The sequence below is a fragment of the Delphinus delphis genome, chromosome 1 (genome assembly GCF_949987515.2).
Source record: "Delphinus delphis chromosome 1, mDelDel1.2, whole genome shotgun sequence".
Lineage (NCBI taxonomy): Eukaryota > Metazoa > Chordata > Mammalia > Artiodactyla > Delphinidae > Delphinus > Delphinus delphis.
This window is the reverse complement of record NC_082683.1, coordinates 14,420,081-14,439,140: the sequence shown is the minus strand read 5'-3', so window position 1 is coordinate 14,439,140 and position 19,060 is coordinate 14,420,081. Positions and strand designations below refer to the sequence as shown.

Below are 19,060 nucleotides of genomic sequence, written 5' to 3'. Positions count from 1 at the left end.
ATTAATAAATATTTTAAGAATTGCTGAACCTTAATTTTTAGTAGGTACATATTGATGGAGAGAGCTACACACACAAGAACTCTTTGGAGTCAGTAATTTTTTTTTTTTTTTTTTGAGGTACGCGGGCCTCCCACTGCTGTGGCCTCTCCCGTTGCGGAGCACAGGCTCCGGATGCGCAGGCTCAGCGGCCATGGCTCACAAGCCCAGCCGCTCCGCGGCATGTGGGACCCTCCCGGACCGGGGCACGAACCCGTGTCTCCTGCATTGGCAGGCGGACTCTCAACCACTGTGCTACCAGGGAAGCCCTGGAGTCAGTAATTTTTAAGAGTAATGGGATGCTGAGGTCAAAAAGTTTGAGAACCCAGAGTCCTGGGGCTCTGCTGTGTAGGCTCCTTGGGATTAGTTATGGCTCTTTAAATTCTGGAGGCTGCTTAGTGACCCCTTGAAGATTTATGTTTGGGAAACTACAAATCAGCCTTGGGATAGGAATTAGTATATGTGGCTATAAGACTGTCTGCAGGAAGCCAGTTACACCTTATCCTGCACAGTCAAAATCAGTGACCCTAAGCTCAGCATGGAGTTGCTACTGCTAAATTAGATCAAAATGCTTTAAAGGAACATATGGGGGCATAAAAGACATGACTGTTGATCCTTCAACATTCTTGCCTTTGCATATGTCCCCTTGGGGTGCCAGTGCTATTATATTGCAGCTGTGGCTCAGATGTGCCCTCAAGCTCTCTCACCTTGTCCGCTTTCCTCCTGCAGGATGTTCCTGTCGAGGCCCTTACCACAGTTAAGCCATACTGCAATGAGATCCATGCCCAGGCTCAGCTCTGGCTCAAGAGAGACCCCAAGGCATCCTATGAAGCCTGGAAGAAGTGTCTTCCTATCAGAGGTGTGTCTGTCTCTTCAAGACTTGAGAAATCAGTCATTCCTACCCCATCCCAGCAGCCCCACAATCCCCCCCTTTCTGTCCCTTTCTTCTCCTTACCTCTCCCTGCACCCCTTTGCCTGCCAGGGATCGATGGCAACGGGAAGTCCCCCAGCAAATCAGAGCTCCACCATCTCTATTTGACTGAGAAGTACGTGTGGCGGTGGAAGCAGTTCCTGAGTCGTCGGGGGAAGAGGACCTCCCCCTTGGATCTCAAGCTGGGCCACAACAACTGGCTGCGGCAAGTGAGTGAGCGTCCCCTGCGCCCCTCGCCCTGCTGCGCTGGCCTCAGATCCCGAGCAGGGTGTTTCTACTCCTCCCCACTTGTCTGCTCTGCTTTCTCTTCTTTCTCTTTGTTATTATTGCTTCCTTCCACATAGGTAGAGGTTCTCGGTTGCCGCCGCCAGCGTGGTGGACTGGCCGAAACAGAACTCTTTCCGCCTTCTCATCAAGCTCGTGATCTCTGGTCTCCTCCCTGACCACTGAACGGACCTGAGCCTCAGTGCCTGTACTCCCCTTTCTCCTTCCACCTTTCATATCTTCTGCTGTCCTCTTCCTCTTTCCAGCTAATGTTCTTAAAGATTAAAGTAATTATATTTTAGAGAATTCATTTGTCCATTGGTTCATAACATAAATAACTGGTTTACATTAAATGTTAAGTGTTCACCGTGTAGCTGTCCCCAAAATAGAATTATAGCTGTCTTTGCTAAGGAGAATTCCTGCTTGTCTTTTTTCCTACTTCAGTCATCTTGGGTACATTCTCCAAAGTAGTTGATAGAGAAAATCTCCATGAAGAAGGTGGCTCTTAGGCAGCCTCTTTACCAGCCTGCAGCAGTCTGATCTTGTGTTAGCTGGTGATTTTTACCTTTAACCTTTCCTAGAGAGGTACTCAGAGGACTTCCTCTGGATGGGCGGCAGTTGACCGTGCCCTGCGGGGCCTGATGAGAGGCTGTTGGTTGAGCTGGGGCTTCTGTCCATACCCCACAGGTGCTTTTTACTCCCGCGACGCAGGCTGCACGGCAGGCAGCCTGTACCATAGTGGAAGCTCTGGCCACCATTCCCAGCCGCAAGCAGCAGGTCCTCGACCTCCTCACCAGGTACCGTTTGAGAGTGTGATGGGCAGGGTGGTTGGACTTCATCTCGAGCCCTTCCCGCTTTCCCAGGGGAATCCATAGATCAGGGTGACTGGAGGCGCACCTGTGCTCTGTAACTGGCTCATTCCTTGTAGAAGATCACAGAAACAAAAAAGTTCTAAAAAGCTGAATTGTCGTGATAGTGCAATTGTAGTGGTAGTAGCAGTGGTGGTAGAGCAGCAGAATTTCAGCAGCTGGTATTTTTTGAGATCTTACGAGCTTATAAGTGCTTGGCATGCACTGTCTCATTTAATCCTTATCTGGGCTTAAAGTGGTTAATTTAACTTGTCTACTGGAAGGCAAGATTTGAATCCAGGCAGTCTAATTCCAAAGCCCACATTATTGGCCACTAAACTCTGGTAAACTTACCTTGTGAGTGACTCAGTCACAGCCATACTCGTGCTGCCCCAATAACTGCCATTCATATTTTGGTGCTTTATTGTTCCAAACGTGTATAGTTTGTTGCACTGCATTCCCTGTTGTGTGCTCTTGAGCTTTCCCCAAGTGTGGGGAGTTCCCGAGTGGGGAGTTTGGGGTTTTCTCGCCCCACCCCCTTCCTTCCATGGAAGAGGGAGTGAAGGACAGCAGAGGCATGAAAGATGGAAGAAGCAAAGAGGAGCTGTCAGGACTGTTGCAGCTGTTTGAGTTCTCTCTCAGTGCCTGTCTCTCCATGGCAGTTACCTGGACGAGTTGAGCGTAGCCGGGGAGTGTGCCGCCGAGTACCTGGCGCTCTACCAGAAGCTCATCACTTCAGCTCACTGGAAAGTCTACCTGGCAGCTCGAGGAGTCCTGCCCTACGTGGGCAACCTCATCACCAAGGTACCTCTGTCTCACCCAGCCCAGCAGAGCCCCTTTCCCTAGCTCTGCTTTCGTTGTCCTCTTTCTCTGCGTGAACTTTGTAGTGTTCTTTTATACCAAGAAGAAACATTTGTTGAAAATGCAGGCATACCTTGCCTTATTGCACTTTGCAGGCGACTGCAGGTTTTTGATAAATTGAAGGTTTGTGGCAACGCTGCATCAAGTAAGACTATCAGCGCCATTTTTCCAACAACATTGTCTTTTAATTAAGGTATAGACATTGTTTTCTTAGACATAAGCTATTGCACACTTACTAGATTACAGTCGAGGGTAGACATGAGTTTTATATTCATGGGAAAAAACAAATTTGTGTGACTCGCTTTATTGCAGTAATCGCTTTATTGCAGTGGTCTGGAACTGACCCTGCAGTATTTCTGAGATCTGCGTGTGGTTACTTCTGTGACTTCATTGTGTTCATCATGAGGTTATGCAGTCTGTTGGGGTCACTTGGACTGTTCTCCATTTTTAAGCAGTCCCTTAACGTCATTGCAACTGTCCTTGGCTTCTTGGAAAGGAGTTCTGCAAAGTTCTGCAAATGCTCTCTCAGCTTGAGAGAGCATTAGAATAAAAAGATGGTGCTGCCAGTTCCTGGACCAGTGGTGGGGTGGACCAGTGTCGTTGGCAGTGCTGTCACACTGACTGTGCTTATTGTCCTGTTTAGGAAATAGCCCGCTTGTTGGCCCTGGAGGAGGCCACCCTGAGCACTGATCTGCAGCAGGGCTATGCCCTCAAGAGTCTCACAGGTAGAGAGAGCCTCCCAGCCCTTCCTTTAGGGCACCCTGGGTATAGTTTGGGGACTGACCCTTAGTTCCTTGGTTGCTGTGGTTGACTCTCTTCTCTCTCATGTTGACCACACTGCACTTTTTTTTTTTTTCTTTTTCACACTGCACTTTTGAGGTCTGCGTTTTTCTCCTCAGGGATGGCTTTACGTCTTTTTTTTTTTTTTTGCGGTACGTGGGCCTCTCACTGTTGTGGCCTCTCCTGTTGCGGAGCACAGGCTCTGGACACGCAGGCTCAGCGGCCATGGCTCACGGGCCCAGCCGCTCCGCGGCACGTGGGATCTTCCCGGACCGGGGCACGAACCCGTGTCCCCTGCGTCGGCAGGCAGACTCTCAACCACTGCGCCACCAGGGCAGTCCTCTCCTCAGGGATGGCTTTATGTCTTTGAGCATCTGTTGGCTATTGACCAGTTCACATCATTGAGCATGCCCCATGCCAAGCAGAAAGATAGTGTTTCCCTGCTTTTGAGTTGCCCGTCATCTTTTGAGGATGAATTAAGCCTTTTTTGCTTAATTCTCATTCAGAACTCTCGTAGCAACTTTTTCCTGTCCCCACAGGCCTTCTTTCCTCCTTCGTGGAGGTGGAATCCATCAAAAGGCACTTTAAAAGTCGCTTGGTGGGTACTGTGCTGAATGGATACCTGTGCTTGCGGAAGCTGGTGGTGCAGAGGACCAAGCTGATTGACGAGACCCAGGACATGCTGCTGGAGATGCTGGAGGACATGACCACAGGTAGCACCACCCAGCAGCCTGCAGCCCGAGATTCCCATGTCCCTTCTGGCTCCACTTAGGTACACTGGTCTGATTTCCCCAACTTCCTCAGAGCCAGAGCAGGAGCAGCAAACATCTCACATTCAAGGAAAGAAGGAGAAGAAATTTCTCTTGAGACTATTGGTTCTTGGGGTTGTAAAATTCCATTGCTGGCCTCAGTCATTTGGGACTTATTTTATACTGGCTGTGCCATGTAGCTTGTGGGATCTTAGTTCCCCGACCAGGGATCGAACCCGTGCCCCCCTGCAGTGGAAGCACAGAGTCCTAACCACTGGACTGCCAGGGAGTTCCCAGTTTGGACTTTTTATATTGAACTCATAGTGTGGGAAGAGGTCAAAAGTTCTCGTGTTGGTGTCTTTCACTGGTGCTGGAAGATTCTCAGCCATCATCTCTTCAGTTGCCTCTGCTCTCTTCTTTCTCCTTGTCCTTGTGGAGCTCCACTCTCTGTCCTCCCTGTGTCGTCTTCTCTCTTTCATAGTGTCCATCTCATTGTATCTTTATGCTGATTTTGGATAATGTCTTCCATCCTGTACCGTGTCATTCAGTTCATTAATTTTTTCTTCACTTTGTTATCTTTTTAATCTACCCATTGAATTCTTGCAGTTCTGTGTAGACTTTATAGTCTCTAGTTTTTTACTGACATTTCCTCCTCCTTTCATAATCTTTCAGCAAAGCAAACTTATTTCTGTGTCTGATGATTCTAAAATTTGAAGTATTTATTGATCTAATTCTGTTGTTTGTTTTTTTGGCTCTTGCTTATGGTGCCTTAAATCTTTTTGCATTTTGTGATTTTTTTGACTGTGAGCTCGTGTTTTGAGGGTTTATCTGTGGAAATTCTTTAGGACCCGAGTCAAAGGTGGGTTTTTCCAGAGAAGATTTATAACCGCTTCTGTGAGGCATCTCAGGGTACAGCCATCCCAGGGCCGCCTTCAACAAAGTTCTAACCTTAGATTTTTCAGACCTCCTAGATAGTGTGAGCCACAAACGCCTGTGAGGAACAGCTTGTCGTGAGTTCTTGGAGATTTTTTTTCCCCCTCTACTCAGTGCCGCATTTTGAGGGAAGACAATGTCCTTTCATTGATTTGCTTGGGGGAAAGGGAGAGTTCTTTTTAGTTGACCCTTACACCAAGGATGTAGCTCTTTTGGGGAACCAGGTTTACATGTATGTGTATAGTGGGGTGGTTCCTGCCAGATTCTCCACCTTGGCAGATTTGTGGCTGTGTATCCAGCTCTCAGATCCTGGCAGGTTATTGAAATGAAAGCTCATGGCAAAAATTCGCCTCAGTGCTTTGCTAACCTCCCTGGGTTCCCAATTTTTCTTAATTTTGGGGCTTTCTTTTCTAGTGTGGCAGTTCACTGATACCTTTTTATTCAATATTTTAAATTGTTTTTAAGTGGAGGAGTGGAAAGTAGGTCAGGGGACATAGTCTGCTGTATTGCCAGACATGGAGGTCCTTCTGGTGCCATTTTCAGCTGTCTTGCTGAGCTGGTTTGTGACCTTGGCAACTGGACCCTTTTCAAGAGCGTTATTACAGCACTTGCATATATGACTTGAAGTTTATCTCTTTCATTTATAGAGGGCGATCTACTTAACCTTTTAGAATGAAACTGAAAACTGTAACTTCCTTTTGATTTGACTGGAATGCAGTTAGGATCATTTGACATTTTTGGGTATCTATTTTGGGCAAGAGGATGCAAGGTTATAATTCCCAGAGGGAGCAAGACGTGTACACAACTAACTGTGATGCTCTGTGTTGACTTGGGTATTAAGGCTTTCAAATGGAATGTGGTCTGAGTATAAGAATCAGTCAGCTTCAGGTTTCCAGTTGAAATACTGATATTGCCACATAGGACATTGAAAGACTTGCTAGGCAGAAAGAATCTGTCAGTGACGGAACTTCATTTAAAGTCTCATCTTAGTTTCCGTGTGTGAAGCTCTTTCCTAACTGACTTGGCCACACTGATTTCTGGTAGGTACAGAATCGGAAACCAAGGCTTTCATGGCCGTGTGCATTGAGACAGCCAAGCGCTACAATCTGGATGACTACCGGACTCCCGTCTTCATCTTTGAGAGGCTCTGCAGCATCATCTATCCTGTAAGCATAAGCAGTGGTGCTTCCCGTGGCTCTCGGGGTGTCAGCATGAGCCATTTCTCCATGAAGCCTCTTGGTGATTCATTATAGTCATGGGTAATCTTACCAACGGTGGCCTGTTCAGGCAGTGTTTTAGGAAGCACCGCATGTAAAACAGAAGCAACCTCATAATATTCCCGTTCCACATGGTGGGAAATCTAAAGACCTTCCTTGGTCTCATTTCCTAGATTCAAAGTCAAAATCAATCTTTCTTTTTGAGCTAGGTCTAACCTCCCATTGCCCAAATCCTGGTATTAATCCAATATGCTGTGAAAGAAGCAACGCTGAGCTAGGGCGTGAGGAAATTTTCACCCTCTTCCTTCTTTCCCTGCCCATGTTTTGTGCACGCTTGGACGCCGGTGTATTTGTTTCCGTAGCCCGAACTATATAGAAGCGTGGTATGATCCAAAGATCCCCTCCTGTTATTGAGGAAGAATGAAGAACACCGGCATCGTCAGTTAATGATGAGCGACCAGTGGGGTTGGGCCTGCCTGAATATTGTATAATATAGAGAAGACCCTTTCCTTGACTGGAGGGTCACCAGGGACAAAGTCATCTGGCCCCAGATTGGTTGGCATCACATGAGACGAGCAGGAGGAGAGCCCTCTCTGCCCTCGTGTCAGTGATCCAGCTTTCATGGGTCACTCCTCGTCTGCTTATGTTGTTAGGCTTTCCCTTCTAATCTCCCCTTAAGTTTCAGAGGACGTGCTTGATATTTAAGGCTATTTGAATTATATTTGGATTTTTTGAATCACCTCTGAGCTTCTTATCCTTTATGTCTTTAAATGTGTAAGGGGCTGGATGAGTTTTGTGTGTTTTCCTCAGGGTGTCCGTGAGCAAGGTAGCATGGTCTAAATCAAAAAGGTCTCTGCCATCCCTCTGCACGTATACTTATGTCATCCCTTCTGCTTTCTTCTCTCCTTTAGGAGGAGAATGAAGTCACTGAGTTCTTTGTGACCCTGGAGAAGGATCCCCAACAAGAAGACTTCTTACAGGGCAGGATGCCTGGGAACCCGTACAGCAGCAATGAGCCAGGCATTGGGCCACTCATGAGGGATATAAAGAACAAGATTTGCCAGGACTGTGACTTGGTGGCCCTCCTGGAGGATGATAGTGGAATGGAGGTAACAAGCATAGGACACCACTGTCATGGTTAGGGTTCCTTTCCCTCAGGAGCCGATTAACACTGGGCCTCTGTAAATGCAGGCTAAGGATCTCCACCTACCTACCCCACCTGGTGTTCAGGGTAATTACCTGTAAAGGGCTCTGCCCACTGCCTGGCACGTGGGAAGCAAATGGTTGGTGACTGTTGCTTGTCATGGCGCAGGCTTTTATTGTTCTTGTTGCTGTGGCAGAGGCTTTCCAGGGATTCTAAGTTAATGAAGCTCCCTAAATACTGGCACTTGAGCCCCTGTGCAGATTTCTGGCCCTGTATCTGGTACCTTCTGGCAGACAACACTAGGGTCTGGCGTTATCGTATACATGGTGAAAAGCTTGTTGGTGAAATAGAGAAAATTGTCTTCTTTGGTGCTGAGCTGAAATGGATTCAGGATGGGAGAAGGTCCTCAGCAGTTTTTTAACCTGGAGTCCATGGTTTGGGTTAAAGCTGTTTGTAACCCCTGAACTTGCGCACAAAATTCTGCGTGTTGCGCACACACGTGCATTTTCTAGAGAGAGAGAGTCGATGGGTCCCTGACGCACAGACGCTATGCCATAAAGCGCCCTTCGATCTTGAAATTTACTTGCCTTACAATTATTTCCAAATAACAGCATCATTTTCTTTTCTGTTCAGCTTCTAGTGAACAATAAAATCATTAGTTTGGACCTTCCTGTGGCCGAGGTTTACAAGAAGGTCTGGTGTACCACGAATGAGGTATGTGCTTGTTTTCTTGCTTGGAGGTGTGGTTTGACTTGCAGGCTTGTACTAGGAAGAGCCGTTGTTCATCGTCACTTGCCCAGGTGGTAGCAGCATGTAAGGACCTTTACTTCCCCTGTCGGTGTTGGTGTGGAGAAAACCGGTCACCTTGTCCTCCTTGTGAGGCAGCTTACTGGTGAGGGGAGAGGAGTTTCAGGAGGGGTGAGCGTTTCCTGGCCGTGCAGCCGGCCCAGGCAAAGTCTGAGGAAGCCCGGTGATGGGGAGGGCTTGCTGTCAAGAGTGGACACCTCTTGACTGAGATTAATCTCAACTATTATGGGCTTGCTCACTTTTCAGAACATTTTCCAGTACTGTGTCGAGGAGCATAGTTTTTATTTTACTAGTTGGGAAATTGAGACTCAAAAGGCAGTTGTTCTGAAGGAGTGGAAAAGGGAAATGAAGGAAGCATGGCGCTGTGGTCCTTTTGGCCACCTCAGTACCATTTGTCCGCTTATAAAAGTCAGATATTCCACTTCCCCCACTGACATTTTAGCATCAAAACAACCATACAGATTTAATCCCTGATGCACCTAAAAAATTCAGAACAAGCTTCTCTGGGCGCCCTTGTAAATGGTGGTATGGAACCCAAAGAATACACATCGTCAGCCTCCCCTTTTGAACCAGGAGGCAAGAAGTTGGGGATCATTTGTCCCTCCCATTAATGTGCTTAATCCACCAAGGGGTTCTTCTGGCGAAGTCCGGAGTTTGTGGCACCTTTTTATCCGGGCCTTCGTCAGCTTCCCTTTTTACTTTATCCCCCATTTCCCTGATAAGCAGCCCATCTCTTCAGCTACAGACAAGGGTCTGTTTTCTGTGTCTCTCTCTTTCTGTCCATGGTCTATGGCTGTCCCCTCTCTTAGTTCCCACTGGGCTTCCACAGCTGGAGATGCTCTGGGACCTGGCCTGACAGGTTCTCTCCCTCCAGGGTTTCGTCTCCTGAAGCTGAGCATGGCTTAGAGGCAGGCAGCTTGAATTAGTATGGTACCTGCTCTCCCACTTAATTTGCTAGAATGTAACTTCAAGCCTCCGTTTCTCACCTCCAAAATGAGGGTAATACTACCTGTGCAGAGTGCCTAAGCTGGTACCTGGTGGAGAGTGAAGTCTCATGATCCTCCAGTTTAGGAAAGTTGCTGGAATCTTCTAATTTACAAGACTTATTTCTAGTCATTCTCTCAGGTTGTAGGTTTAGCTTGAGGAAATTTGGATGAATCCTCTCCTTGCTGTGGGGTTATATGAAGACCTCAGGATCTCCCTAGGCAGAGATTGGTGTATTCTGTTTTCTTGCTTTTGATTCCTGAGACTTGAATCGCAGCCCTTTGATCTAATTGACTTCCCTCATCCTGATCCTTTGAGTAGTGGTCCCTATTGATTAGAAAGAATTTATACTCCTGAAGGAGGCACAGGCTTGGAAACAGAACTGGGCTTATAGCTGGATAACTTTGAACAAGCTGCGTAACCTTGTATGGAAGGGTAATATAAAGTGCCTAATTAGCAAAGGGCTTAGCGCAGAGTAAAAACCATAAATACTAGTTGTTATAGTTATTACATAGTTTCAATGAAATTAAGTGAGGTAGTGTCTGTAAAATGCTTCACACAACTCCTGGCCTGTAGTAGGCCTTAAATAAAATGAGCTTTCTTTCCAGTAAGTGAATTGTAGTGCATCTGGATTCTAGATTTTGTGGTTAAGACCCTGCAGAGAAATAGAAGTTGTCCACACCGCCGAAGCATTAAGCAAGACCAGGTGTCGAGTCCTTTGCGTTTTCTGGGCCTGTTCACAAGCACATTTCTCCACCTCTGTCTGCTCAGGGAGAGCCCATGAGGATTGTTTACCGGATGCGGGGGCTGCTGGGCGACGCCACCGAGGAGTTTATCGAGTCCCTGGACTCCACCACGGGTACGGCCCTTCCCACAGACGCCGCCGCACGTTCGGTTTGAGGACTGGGAGCTCTGAGCAGCAGTTCACGACCTGGAACTTGGGGGCAGTCTGGGCAGATGCTCTCTTGCAATTCTGTTCAGAATTGAGGGGGGATTACTCCTTTGGCTGAGGAAAAACACGGTTATCAGTGGCCCCGTTCAGATACCGCTGGGGCCGTGGGGGGGCGCTGGGGCGAGCGAGCAACAAACGAGTGTTCAGGGCCCCTTATTTAGGGTTTTTGTTTTTGTTTTTTTCGTTAGTGGTTGTAATGCGTGTATTTTCACATATTTGAGTAAACAGTTTTAAGTGACTTAAACTTTTAAAAAAGTTACTAAGAGTGAGACAGTGAAGTTTGATATCCAATACTGACCCCTTTTATTGGCTACGTTCTTTAGTGGAGATACGGAAAAGGGAAGTAGCCACCGGCCTGGAAGAGGGCTGTGCTTTATTCCTGGCTTCACCTCCGTTTTTACTTGGCTTCCCTTTTCTTCCAGACGAAGAAGAAGATGAAGAAGAAGTGTATAAGATGGCTGGTGTGATGGCCCAGTGTGAGGGCCTGGAATGCATGCTTAACAGACTGGCAGGGATCAAAGACTTCAAGCAGGGACGCCACCTTCTAACAGTGAGTTGGAGGCAGCGAAGTGGGAGAGGCCCCCATGGACAGAAGCTTGTGACCCCTGCCATTTAACCCTAGGGGGCAGCATGGTGCCGTGGACCAGTGCAAGCCAGTGAAGGACCCGACAGCTTCCTTGGCCCTCTCTGCACTTTAGGCTCCCTCCCCCACTCCCCTCTTCCCTGCCGACTCCTCCCGAAAAACCAGCGTGATAGCAAGCCTTCTGCTATATTTCTTTAGTCACCTGTGGAACCAGTGTCTAATTGTCTTACCCCAAAAAGCTGCACTTGTGTCAATTATTATTATTACTGCTTTTTAAAATGGATTCTGTAAGTAACTCTTTAATTTTTTGTAGGATTTTGTTTGGTTATTCATCCAGCTATCTCACTAGGGAAGAGTAGAGGATTCTAAAGGCATCATACATATTACACTATTGTTTTCACCTCCAGGGAACATGAGAACACACATTATTGCACCCATGTTTTCAGTGAGCCACATGGTTCTGAGCCCCACGGGCCATGAGCTTTGGGATCTTTCTGTTTACTGGTATTAGTTCAGAGTCTGAGTTAGTACTGGCATTTCCCCCAAGACAACAGAGCATCACCTATTCCACGAGGAATTAGTGTCCTTGCCATAGTTTTAGAGACGGCAGAGATATATATATATATATCCAGCCCACGGGAGCTACTGCTGGAGAACATTGCTGTTGAGATGCAAGCCTGACAGGAGAGCCCAGCCACCGTATCGTGTCTCCTTAAGGAAACTTCACTGTCCTCTGTATTTCAGGGGGAGTATCTGCTGATTGTACACGACCCCTCTTGGACATTTCTTTCCTGCTTGTCCCCATGTCTTCACTCTCAGATGGTCTCATGGGTTTTGACTGGCTTTTCTTGTCAGGTGCTGCTGAAATTATTCAGTTACTGCGTGAAGGTGAAAGTCAACCGGCAGCAGCTGGTCAAGCTGGAAATGAACACTTTGAATGTCATGCTGGGGACTCTCAACCTGGTAAAGAGTGTGGGCTGCAAAAGGCAAAGCATGAGCCTCGGTGGGGGAGTCCTGGGTGGGGAGACGTCTCACTTCTGGGCTCAAGTGAAGTGGGTTTGTGGCCTTTTCAAGCCCTTTCTGTCTAACTGATGGGCACAGAGGCTTGAATTATTCAGGCTGTTCCTTATCCTCCTGCTGGCTCACCCTGTGCTGCTGCCATGACACCCAAGAGTGTCCTTGTTTCTTTCCTGAATTCAGATGAGAAGCAAGAGGAAGTTAGTCCCTACACCAGCGCAGACTGCACCCCAGTGGGAAAGTAGTGCCACTCACCTCAGGGCAACCAGAAAGAAACCGAAACGTCGTTTTCACTGTCCTCAGAAACCCACACACTGCATGTCTCTCCATGCATGTACACGTACACACGCACGCACAGAATTTCCGGAATGTAATGCCACAAAGAACATCCTTGAGGAGCAGATCCCATGAGCAGTGAGTGGTTATGGTCTGTCCCTAGAGTGACTGGGCCTCCTTCTCCTGCAGGCCCTGGTAGCTGAGCAAGAAAGCAAGGACAGTGGTGGTGCAGCTGTGGCCGAGCAGGTGCTTAGCATTATGGAGATCATTCTGGATGAGTCCAATGCTGAGCCCCTGAGTGAGGACAAGGTGAGTGGAGCCCGGTTTGTCCACCCGCAGACATCGTCTCATTGCCAGCCATTGGCTGGTTTGTGTCTAGCTGTGTCAACCAAGAGTGATTGAACCTGCCCAGCTCACGGTGACATCGTTATGTTAAAGCCTGAAATCTGGATTCAGCGGAAACAAAGCTGACTATTCCAGTTGATAGACAAGGGCCTTAGTCCAACCCCTCAATTCACAGTTGAGGAAGCTCCAAGCCCAGAGAGATGAAGTGAGCCGTTCAATATCATATAGTCGGTTACTGTACAGTTGAAGGCCTAGAACTCAGGTCTGCAGCTCCCAGTTCAGTTTCTCTCCACTTAGCACACCCACACATTCCTCTGTTCTTGTTGGTGCTGATGGTTTGACTAGAGATACGACCAAATGAATACCAGGCAGCCTGCATTCTCTCGGGGGAGGGGAAGATTGTGTTGGTATATTTTGACCACCTGAGACTATTAACAGAGCCACCGCAGAAAGTTAGAAACTAATTTATGAGGTAGAACTCACACTGCTGATTAATTCCCCAGGAAGTGCTGAGACACTGTTCTTCTAGGGCTACTTCTGATGGCTCTGATGGAAATGGATGACCATTAAGGGCCCCAAAGTCCCAACCTTATTAGCGGGCCTCCCATCCTCTCTCTTACTGCAGGGCAACCTCCTCCTGACGGGTGACAAAGATCAACTCGTGATGCTCTTGGACCAGATCAACAGCACCTTTGTTCGCTCCAACCCCAGCGTGCTCCAGGGCCTGCTTCGCATCATCCCATACCTGTCCTTCGGGGAGGTGGAGAAAATGCAGATCTTGGTGGAGCGGTTCAAACCATACTGCAGCTTTGATAAGTATGTTGCTTAGATTTCAGACAGCTAAACGAGAGTGTCTGTGAAAACCCTGAACTAGTTCTGTGAGACTAAGGAAGAATCACATGAGTTTCTATTAGATTTTTGTGTGCTAGTCTGGCCTTTAAGGGGCTTGGTCTAACTGGGGAGGCAAAAAGTAAAATACATTGTGTTAAAGTAGCACCTGGTGAGGCAGAGAAGAAGTGGTTGGTGACACGGTAAGGAGATACGACAAGCTGGAGGGCGTCATGTGTGCAAAAGCATGAAAATGCAAGACGGGGTTGGGAGCTAGGGGGGCGTGGCAGGAGCCGGATGAGAAGGGTATGCTCAGGAGTTTACACTTGATCCTATATGCCATTGAAGCTTGTCAACCAAGAAAAGGACGTGATCGGCTTTTGTTCCTCCTTTCACACGCTCGGGGTCTTTGCTCTTTCCTCCTAGGTATGACGAAGATCACAGTGGTGATGATAAAGTCTTCCTGGACTGCTTCTGTAAAATCGCAGCTGGCATCAAGAACAACAGCAATGGGCATCAGCTAAAGGATCTGATTCTCCAGAAGGGAATCACCCAGAATGCACTTGACTATATGAAAAAGCACATTCCCAGTGCCAAGAAGTAAGCGGCACCGCTGTCAGAGGGGCTGCTTTCCTTCCCCTCTTCCTGCTTCCTTTTCTCCTTCATCGTCTTGGCATCCCTCTGCCTTCCTTGGGGTCTCCCTCCCTTCTGGAAGCTGTCAAGGTGACTCTGCAGCCCTTGGGGCTGTGGGAGAGGATGGCAGTTTGTTGGCTTCTGTTCCGAGGGAACAGAAACTTCTATCTGGTTTCACTTCAATCTGGTTTCTCAGCTGAGTTGGGTGGTCCTTTGTGATTCTTTATGGTACGCTTGTAGGGTCACATCTAAACAAGCCAGAATCAACAGCCGGTTTCTAGGTGGCCTTTGCTTCTCTGGCCTGCTCATAAGCCTCTCTCTGCTTTGCAGTTTGGATGCGGACATCTGGAAAAAGTTTTTGTCTCGCCCAGCCCTGCCGTTTATCTTGAGACTTCTTCGGGGGCTGGCCATCCAGCACCCTGCCACCCAGGTGAGTAACTAGCATGCAACGCGGGCCTTATTCTGGAGCAGGACACGTCGTGGGAGGGAACCACACCCTCTCTCCTCATCTGCCACGACTGAGTGAAGGTAACCACCTTGATTAGCCTTGAGATGGGAGTTGCCCTAATATATAAGACTCCCAGATTAGAAGGACTCTCAGAAGTCATCTGGTTCATCTCTCTGTGTGCAGACAGGACTGAGTTCATTTGTGATTTCCTCATTCAACTCATTCTTATGTGGGGCTTCTTTATCTCACGGCTTAGCTGAGCAGCAGTTGTGAGGGTGTGGCTGGCCAGAGGGTAAAAAGAGTTTCGATTTCTGGCTGTAGTCCCTGGGACATTTGTAATGCCATCACTACCATTTTCTGCTCTGCCCCAGGCAGCCAAAAACTTGGTTCTCAGGGAGGCCCAACCCTGTCCGCCGGATTGCTCCTTCCTGATAGTCACTGGGCTGAGCTATCTGTTACTCTCACAAACTCTAATTGGCCCGGACAGGTGGCCAGTCTGGATTTCTTTTTTTTTAATTAAACTTTTTATTTTGAGATTATTGTAGATTTACACGCAGTTGTTAAGAAATAATACAGAGACGTCGTGCGTACCTATTACTTAGTTTCTTTCGATGGGAACGCCTTGCAAAACTATAGGAAATTTATCACAGCCAGGATATTGACATCCATGCAGTCAAGATTCGGGACCATTTCCTTGCCGCAGGGATCCCTCTTCTTGTCCTATTTGTTTGTTTGTTTATCTATTTATTTATTTATTTATTTAGGCTGTGTTGGGTCTTTGTTGCTGTGCAAGGGCTTTCTTTAGTTGCAGTGAGCGGGGGCTACTCTTCGTTGCGGTGCGCGGGCTTCTCATTGCAGTGGCTTCTCTTGTTGCGGACCACAGGCTCTAGGCGTACAGGCTTCAGTAGTTGCGGTGCGTGAGCTCAGTAGTTGTGGCTCGCGGCCTCTAGAGCGCAGGCTCAGTAGTTGTGGTGCACAGGCTTAGTTGCTCCGCAGCATGTGGGATCTTCCCAGAGCAGGACTCGAACCCGTGTCCCCTGCGTTGGCAGGCGGATCCTTAACCACTGTGCCACCAGGGAAGTCCCTATCCTTTTATAGCCGCATCCACCTGCCCTGGCAACCACTGATCTTCTCCATCTCTGTAATTTTGTCCTGTCAAGAATGTTGTATACTAAATGGAATCATAAAGCATGTAACCTTTGGGGATTGGCTTTGTTCACTCGGCATAACTTTTTGGCGGTTTGTCCTGGTTGTTGTATGTATTAGTCGTTTGTTCCTTTTTACTGCTGAGTATTGCCCATGGCGGGGGTGCACCGTGACCCGTTTAACCATCACCCGTTAAAGGGTGTCTGGGTTGTTGCCATTTTGAGGCTGCTATGAATAAAGTGGCTGTGAATGTTCACGTGCAGGTATTTGTGAATAAGTTTCCATTTCTTTGGGGTAAATGCCCAAGACTGCAGTTACTGGCTTGTGTAGTAGTTGCATTATTTTGTTTTACAAGAAGCTGCCAAACAGTTTTCTAGAGGCTGCACCGCTTCACATTCCCATCGTCAGGGTGCGAGCGGTCCGCTTTATCCGCATCCTCGCCAGCATTTGGTGGTGCGTCAGCCGTGCTGATAGACGTAGAGTGATGGTTTCAGAGTGGTTTTAATTTGTTTTCTCTGATGGATAATGACACTCACTGCACATCTTTTCATGTCTTTCATCTGTCTGTCTGCTTCAGTGAAATGTATGTCCATATTTTTTGCCCATTTTCTAGTAGTAGTGTTTGTGTTTTCAGTGTTGAGTTTTGAGAGTCCTCAGGGCTGCATTTTTTGGTGGTTGTTTAGAGCTGTCTATCTTGAGTATAGTTCCACATTGTCATTTAGTGATCTGTTCTGATAACTCACTCCAAAAATGTGGTTAATTGGCTACAGTAAAGGTTCTTCCATATGTCTCACTCAAATAACCATAGTACTCAACTTTTGTTCAGTTCAGTGGAAATAGTCATAATTATTACACCTTACGGATAATTCTTCCTACGTAAGAGTTTTCACTTATTTTTTTTCCCCCTATCCTTGTAACATCTTTATTTTGAATGTGGGTAAGTCAAGGGACGGAATTGTCATTTGGCCAGTGGCAACACATTGACCTGAGAACTCAGGTCAGTGGATTCCAAGCTTATTCTTAGTTACTAAATTGAATTCTTTTTTAAAAACAAGGCTTCGTCTAGTTAGATACTTGGCATTCATACTTCTCACCATTCACTTCTCTTTTAGCACGTATTTATGTAGTGCCTGTCCTGTACCTGTGCTGCGCTAGGTTGAGGCAACGTTGGCAGATGAGACAGTCACAGCTCCCTCTGGGAGCTTACTGTCTGGTGGAAGATAGAGCCGAGGACATAGTGATAACAGAGCTGGGGGTAAATGCAGTGTGGAAGGGGTCAAAGGGAAGGGGATTTCTAACAGGAGAATAGGGCGCCCGCAGAGGTTCAGAGGTGAGAGAGCTTAAAGCATTCCAGGAATTGAAAGCAGTCGCATTGGAGGTGAGACGTGGCAAGAGCCGGCACTGGAGATGTAAGCGTGGGTCCACATCACATGCCCCACGGAGGAGAGTGTGGATTCTCTCCTGAGGGTAGTGCGCCTGGCCGTACCCTAGAGGATGAATTGGATGGAGGTGACAAGGGAGGTGGGAAGAACAGTTGGCAGGCTTTTATTGTGATCTAGGTGAGAAGCCATGGCGGCTGAACTCCAGTTAGTGAGGTGGACAGTGAGTGGATTCGACAGAGATCTGGGAGGTGGAATAAATGGGACTTGGAGATTGATTGCACGTCGGCAGTGAAGAAGCTGGGTGAATCAAGAACTCCGTTCCGTATCTGGACTGAGTGACAGGAGTGGTGATGCCATTGAAAGAGATGGGGAACTAGGAGGTTTGGGAGTGAGTGAGGGGGAGGAGAGTCTGTGATGTTAGATTATTAGTGTGTGCTCTGTCCTCCTAACTAGAGTGTAAGCCTCAGGTGGGTAGGAGCTTCACGTGTGTGCACACACGTGCACACAGTACACAGCCCGAATGTTAAGTCTAGGGGACCCGTGGAGTATTCAGTAGGCAGTTGAACTACGAGTTCAGCGTTGAGGAGCATGAGACAAGAGACAGCCTGTCATTTCGCTGAGGTATGAAGTGGACGCGTACCTGCTGGGAAAACAGATCTATGAGCTAGTGAGTGACCTGAGTTGAGTGCTGAGCTTTCACATTGCAAGTTGGCTTTGTTGTTGTCGATCTGTTGTCAACTGTGTGGTAACTGGCGTCAGCTCACCAGTGATGGGGTGGAGCGGATTTCACAGTGAGCTCCCCTGGAGAGCTTTTGCGGATTCCCCCTGCCTTCAGTGTTGTGACGTTCTCCCACCCCTGTGGGTAGTGTGGTGCTGTCGTGTAGCAGCTGCCGGCATTTTTAAGCACAGGAGGTTTTTGTTTACATCTATTTCTTTCTAAGTTTTTTCTTATCCCCACTCCCACGTGTAGTTGTACATCTGGAATCCCTAGGTCGAGAAAACTGCTGTGCTCCTGGGTTTGGTGGACGCGGATGAAGAGCTCAGCACAGCCCCCGTGAACATCAAGGGCCTTCTTTGCTTGGTGTGGTTGCTGAGTTCACCACTGAGGCCTCATCAGGGGCTGCTTCTCCAGGGACTCTTATCTGAGCCCCTCTCACTTTTACCGTGCTGAGCACTTTACGTATGGCATCTGATTTAATCCTCATGGCGGCCCTGGCCTGCCCCCATTTTGTAGACAGGGTTATGGAGACTGAAGAGCGTGGTGACTAGTCAGAGGTTGGTGGCAGAGCCTAACCTCCTCCATTTGTCCGAATCTCTTGAAGTGTAAAATCAGAGAATCTGATTGAAACCAAGCAGATGACATGAGATTGTGCACATTTTTTAAACCTTTAAGCTCCTGAGAAGAACACTTGTTTACATAATTGGAGGCCTTCATCTCTTTGGTCCCTTCTTGACAGGTTCTGATCGGAACCGACTCCATTACAAACCTGCATAAACTGGAGCAGGTGTCCAGCGATGAGGGCATTGGGACCCTGGCAGAGAACCTGCTGGAGGCGCTGCGGGAACACCCTGACGTAAACAAGAAGATAGACGCGGCCCGCAGGGAGACACGGGCCGAGAAGAAGCGCATGGCCATGGCCATGAGGCAGAAGGCTCTGGGCACGCTGGGCATGACGGTACAGCCACGCCCGGGTCCCCGCATTCTTGCCTACCCTGTGGCACAGTCATTTGTGCTCTGGGGTTTCAGAGCTGGGGTTGGGGATGGTGAAGGTGAACGCTGTGGGCAGGGGGTCGGTGTACTGGGCACGGCGCTAGGTGCTTCACCTTCTTTCATCTTCCCGACAACCCTTAGATGTGTGACTATCATTGTTCTATACGGATGAGGCTCAGAGGTTA

General features: G+C 48.0%; 1 protein-coding gene across 2 annotated transcripts in view; it reads left to right on the top strand.

Moving 5' to 3' along the window:
* The window catches only part of UBR4 (ubiquitin protein ligase E3 component n-recognin 4), a 126,741-nt gene that overhangs the window by 94,526 nt on the left and 13,155 nt on the right, over positions 1-19,060 (top strand). For both annotated transcript variants that reach the window (XM_060015371.1, XM_060015365.1), the window contains exons 82-98: positions 766-895; positions 1,019-1,176; positions 1,919-2,028; positions 2,742-2,883; positions 3,584-3,665; positions 4,260-4,433; positions 6,447-6,568; positions 7,531-7,728; positions 8,397-8,477; positions 10,326-10,413; positions 10,929-11,056; positions 11,945-12,052; positions 12,572-12,691; positions 13,353-13,543; positions 13,982-14,155; positions 14,519-14,618; positions 18,622-18,840. In XM_060015371.1, coding sequence (XP_059871354.1) covers positions 766-895; positions 1,019-1,176; positions 1,919-2,028; positions 2,742-2,883; positions 3,584-3,665; positions 4,260-4,433; positions 6,447-6,568; positions 7,531-7,728; positions 8,397-8,477; positions 10,326-10,413; positions 10,929-11,056; positions 11,945-12,052; positions 12,572-12,691; positions 13,353-13,543; positions 13,982-14,155; positions 14,519-14,618; positions 18,622-18,840 — 2,325 coding nt within the window. The remainder of the gene's footprint in view (positions 1-765; positions 896-1,018; positions 1,177-1,918; positions 2,029-2,741; positions 2,884-3,583; positions 3,666-4,259; positions 4,434-6,446; positions 6,569-7,530; positions 7,729-8,396; positions 8,478-10,325; positions 10,414-10,928; positions 11,057-11,944; positions 12,053-12,571; positions 12,692-13,352; positions 13,544-13,981; positions 14,156-14,518; positions 14,619-18,621; positions 18,841-19,060) is intronic.